This window comes from Primulina eburnea, chromosome 11 (genome assembly GCF_022965805.1).
Source record: "Primulina eburnea isolate SZY01 chromosome 11, ASM2296580v1, whole genome shotgun sequence".
NCBI classification, from domain to species: Eukaryota; Viridiplantae; Streptophyta; class Magnoliopsida; order Lamiales; family Gesneriaceae; genus Primulina; species Primulina eburnea.
In genome coordinates this window covers 8,659,901-8,665,517 of record NC_133111.1, presented here as the reverse complement: position 1 = coordinate 8,665,517, position 5,617 = coordinate 8,659,901, and the positions used below count along the sequence as shown (strand labels likewise).

The 5,617-nt window shown below is 30.8% G+C and overlaps 1 protein-coding gene and 1 long non-coding RNA gene across 2 annotated transcripts; both read left to right on the top strand.

The window, feature by feature from the left end:
- The first annotated feature begins 3,628 nt into the window (after nt 1-3,628).
- LOC140805360 (serine/threonine-protein phosphatase 7 long form homolog) lies at nt 3,629-4,402 on the top strand. The gene has a single exon (XM_073161633.1). The coding sequence runs from the start codon at nt 3,629-3,631 to the stop codon at nt 4,400-4,402; it is 774 nt and encodes a 257-aa protein (XP_073017734.1).
- Nucleotides 4,403-4,506: 104 nt separating this feature from the next.
- LOC140804181 (uncharacterized) lies at nt 4,507-5,212 on the top strand. Its single transcript, XR_012112102.1, has 3 exons — nt 4,507-4,577; nt 4,660-4,747; nt 4,843-5,212. It is a non-coding gene; the product is annotated as an uncharacterized lncRNA (long non-coding RNA).
- The last annotated feature ends 405 nt before the right edge of the window (nt 5,213-5,617 follow it).

The following is a 5,617-nucleotide window of genomic DNA, read 5'->3' as shown; positions in this document are numbered from 1 at the left end:
AATGTTGCACGACATGTTACCAGAGAGTGTAGTGGTGTGTGCCTTATATCTGATAGACATGCGGGTATAACAAGTGCAATTCAAGATCTCCCTGACTTCAAGCCTCCTCGTGGTGTTCATCGTTTCTGTTTGAGGCATGTTTGCCATTTTCAACAGCAATGTCAAAAACATTCATTTAAAAGACTTATGTTGGGAAGCAGGGATACAACACCAAGTAGCAAAGTTTAATGCGACAATGGAGGCAATTAGAACAAAGAATGCAGCAGCTTTCACGTATTTGTCAAACATTCCAAAAGAAAAATGGTCATTGGCTCATGATAGTGGATGGCGACGAGGGATATGAAATAATAATAATAAATTTTAATTATGTTTTATTAGTACCGTGCGCTGTATGGTGGGAATGGTAGACCCTGAATCACCTCCACAGCCTGCTCTTCTGAAATAGCTACCTGTTGAGCTCTATCAGGGAAAAGAAGAATAATTCTAGACCACACCCAAATCTGCAATAACATACAACAGAAATAGTCAAATCATAAGAAAAAAAAGTACAACAAATATAATGACCGTAGAAGTGTACAAATACCTGCAATATCTGAACTGGGCCACACAAATCGACCTTCAATCTCATTGATGTGTCGCACAACTCTCTATAAAGATATGCCAACACAGCAGAACCCCAGCTATACGTATTCACTAATTCTATGTCCTCAAGGAACTGCAAATACATAAGTTTCACAGCAGCACCTTCCGAGTCCGGAAACATACATCCACCAATTATCATTAATGCAACACAATGAGAATATCGTGCCACGTCCTCTTCAGTGCTTTGATCATTAATCATATTATTTAGGCAATGGTCTAGCAAAGCGGTCAGATAAATATGTGCACCTTTAATCTGAGAAGATGTGGGCGTAAAACCCAACCAATTAGCGCAGCGCTGTTGTAAAGTATGTTTGTTGTACGCGGTATCTACACCACTGATGGGACTGCCATCAATATTCAACCTCCAAATAAGGGCAACGTCCTGCAGGGTGATTGTTGCCTCGCCCACGGTAAGGTGAAATGTGTGTGTCTCACGATGTCATCTCTCAACAATGGCTGTAAGCAAATGATTATCATAATATTTAATAGACCACACTGAATGACACCATAGAAGCCCATGCGTGCAAGACATAGGCGGACACGGAGGTGAATCCCAGCATTAAGCAATCTCCAAAGACATTTGTCAGATCGGCGTGGCGGAATTAGTGCATCCATGTTCTCAGCGTTGATACTATTTGATATGTGTCTACCCCGCAAATACAACACAATTATCCATATTTTCAGCCATCTTGCAAACAAAAAAATCATTAGTTAACAAATATTATATTTTTAATCAACAAAATTTAACTACATTTTTTAAATTAAACGAAAATTATTTGAAATTTCAGGCTTGAAAAAATAAAACGTATTTGTTGATGACAAATTGGTAATAAGAATAATTACTGTAGATTAAATAATTTCTTTTAAAAAACAATAATACTTCATAACAGGTAACATTTAATTATAAAGAATACATTCGTAATAATATACTTATAATAAATATATTATTAATAAGAATAAGGACAATTCTATCCTAATCCGAAAAATTTACTACATGTTATTAAATAATATATTTATGTCATTTTTTATAAATTTACTATTAATTTTAGTAAATTTTTAGCTAATTACTGCCACTAATAATAATATTTACCACTAGATCATTTTTTTCTTAAAATATAGAACTCATTAACATAAATAAAAAAGTATATATAAAACAAATTGAGGATAAGTTTAAAAATTTCACGTAATTTTAACCTACGTAATTATACAAAATTAATATTATAATTATATATATAATATACAAAAAATTTCACGGAAATATAAAATCCGTAATTTATTCACATATTCTAATTCCATTAATACAATTAAATATAATTCACGTAAATAATTATTTATAATAATAATTAACAATTCACTTAAAATTATATTAAATTTCACGTAAATAATTCACGTAAATAATTATTAATAATAATAAATATTCTAACTTACGTAAATAAATATTAAAAATAATTAACAATTAAATAATTAACCATTAAATATAATTAACAAATAAATAATTAACATTTAAATATGATTAACAATTCACGTAAATAATTAGTTCAATAATAATTAAAATTCACATAAATATAATTATTGTGATTATTGTAATATTATATCACATAATATAATTATTGTAATTAAATTTCACGTAAATTAAATTTAATTATTGTAATTAATGTGATTATTGTAGATATAAGATTATATCACGTAAATATAAATATTACATTATTAATAAGAATAAGAACAATTCTATCCTAATCCGAGAGATTTACCACATGTTATTAAATAATATATACGTATCATTTTTTATAAATTTACTATTAATTATAGTAAATTTTTAGCTAACTACTGCCACTAATAATAAATTTTGCCACTAGATCATTTTTCTTAAAATATAGAACTCATTAACATAAATAAAAAAGTATATATAAAACAAATTGAGAATAAGTTTAAAAATTTCAAGTAATTTTAACCTACGTAATTTATAACAAAATTAATATTATAATTATAGACATAATATACATAAAATTTCACGGAAATATAAAATCCGTAATTTATACACACATTCTAATTCCAATAATACAATCGTAAATAATTATTAATAATAATAAGTAACAATTCACGTAAAATTATATTAAATTTCACGTAAATAATTCACGTTAATAAGTATTAATAATAATAATTATTCTAACTCACGTAAATAATTATTAAAAATAATTAACAATTAAATAATTAACCATTAAATATAATTAACAAATAAATAATTAACACTTAAATATGATTAACAATTCACGTAAATAATTAGTCCAATAATAATTAAAATTCACGTAAATATAATCAGTTTAAATATAATTATTGTGACTATTGTAAAATTATATCACATAATATAATTATTGTAAGTAAATTTCACGTAAATTAAATTTAATTATTATAATTGATGTGATTATTGTAGATATAAGATTATATCACGTAAATATAATTATTGTCATTAAATTAAGTATAATTATTAATTATTGTAATTATTGTAGATATAATATTATATCACATTAATTAAATATTATTGTAGATATAATATTATATCACATTAATTAAATATAATTATTATAATTATTGTAATTAATGTAGATATAAAATTATGGGTTTTTATTAAAAATAATTTAAATTTTAAATTTTTTTTCAAAAATAGTTTTAAAAAAAAAATATGTATCAAAACTACCTCAATCCGCTGATGAGAAGCGCGGACGCTGCCTACGTGGAGCACCGTCCGCGCTTGGTAAGCGCGGACGCTGCTCCACGTAGGAGCGTCCGCGCTTACCAGCCCCCTCTCTCTCATGCCACGTGGCCCTTATTGATTCGTCCAATCAATAATGTAAGTCGATTCTTATCTTCTTCTCGTCCTCTTCTTTCCTCCATTTATCTTCCTCTGTGGTGCTCTCGTTTATCATTTTTTCATTTCCTACCTGCAATATTTTTTGAAGTTGAGACTTCTCTACAGCATTTTTCAAAAATGGCAGATAATAGAAATCCAGAAGATCTGAGTGTCCTATATTTACAGGCGACCCATATGTCATCAAGAGTATCTTCGTTAACCGTTGATGATATTGTCAAAGTGAAAAGGTCAGACAATTTGATTTGGAAGTTATATACCGATAATTACTTACACAGGCGTGTATTGTCATATTTAAATCATATGGGTTTTTATGGAGTTTTGGAATGTGGCTCGCAAGTTATTGATAATCATTTGATTACTGCGCTTGTTGAACGTTGGAGACGTGAGACACACACGTTTCACTTTACATGTGGTGAAGCAACAGTTACATTACAAGATGTTTCAATAATTTGGGGTCTGACAATTGATGGTGAAGCAGTAACCGGAGTAGACGTGTCGCATAAAGTGGAGGAATGGCAACACATATGTTTGGATATGTTGGGATTTTTGCCAGAATCAAAATATTTGAAAGGTGGTCATCTGTCTATGACAGCACTACATGATCATTGTATATCTAACCTTGTCAATGATGAAACTTCAGAGGTAGATGTTGTGAAATTTACTCGTTGTGTTGCGTTAATGATTATTGGAGGAATAATGTTCCCTGATTATCAAGGAGGGTCAGCTAGACTAATTTTTTTGCAACTGTTACGAGATCTTGATAACGTGAAGTCTTATAGTTGGGGTAGTGCAGTTTTAGCGTTTCTATATCGTGAGTTGTGTAACGCGACACGTGTAGAGAAGTCTACAATGGCTGGACCTTTATATCTCCTGCAGGTATCATTAATGTGATGTGATTATTTAACACGATATTTTGTTTAAATTTGTTAATTTTTTATTATTATTACACGCAGATATGGGCATGGAGAAGGATTTAATGTGTTAATCACGATCGAGATGGGTTAACATTAGTTGTACCTCCCGTTGATCCGGATGCTTTAATTCCAGTTTCTCCATATGGTGCACGGTAATATTTAAAAATTATTTTTGTGAATATCATATTTATCTTGTATATTTTCTTGATATATAAATTTTTTTTATAACTGTAGGTGGACGTATGGGTTTAGTTACACACATTCGCCAACACATTCTGTAAGAATTATAAGGGATTCGCTAGATCGTATGAATAATAATGAGGTATTATAAAATTTTAATACGTAATAGTGATTAGCCGAGTACTATTATGTTTTTATTCATCAAATTAATATTCAATTTTAATAATTTTTTTGCAGTTTAATTGGAGCGTATACCAGAAAAATGACATAGATGTGAAGACCATTATTGATTCATACGACAACAAAATATGGCGGTGTGTTTGTCCCCTTATTTGCTTTGACATCGTGGAGATGCATCGTCCTAATCGGGTAATGCGACAATTTCGAAGGCGGCAATCAATTCCAGGGTCTGCCGTCGACAATGACGATATGCATAATATCACGAGAATAGGACATCGCAACACCAACTGGAGAGATTATCATAGGAATTCAATTGAGTTGTGGAATAATAGGCTGAGATATGTTTGTAAAGGGGTGCGACACGGGCGAACGACGCAAACTGATGAAGATTACTTTGAATGGTACAATCGAATAACTGTGCGCTCGATCTCACCTGCAATTACTGCCGTTGGTTTTCAACCACAACCGTACAATACTTTTGTTGGAGAATTTAATTTTCAACAAAATTTTAGTACGCCTTCTCCGTTTTCGCATCAGTCTTCATTTGGAGGGAGAAGTGACATGATTGGTCAACCAAGTGGGTTTGCAGGAGGCTCTACGATTTTACGTCAGGTGAAATGAATATTGCAGGAACCTCTAATACTCAGCATGATTTTTTCGGTGATTCAGGGTATGGTGACTTTCGTCCGTTTGGTCAGACAGATTTTCAGACTCCTTATTGGTCGAACACACAAAGTTTCACGAATTTGCTTAACGTCGGACATCAGCATGTTGTGAATGATACTCGACCGCAGAGGAATGTTATATCCCCTATCACTTATCCAGAGTATTC

What these genes read in the sequence shown, in the direction of transcription:
- LOC140805360 (XM_073161633.1), top strand. Translation starts at nt 3,629, where the DNA reads ATGGCAGATAATAGAAATCCAGAAGATCTGAGTGTCCTATATTTACAG.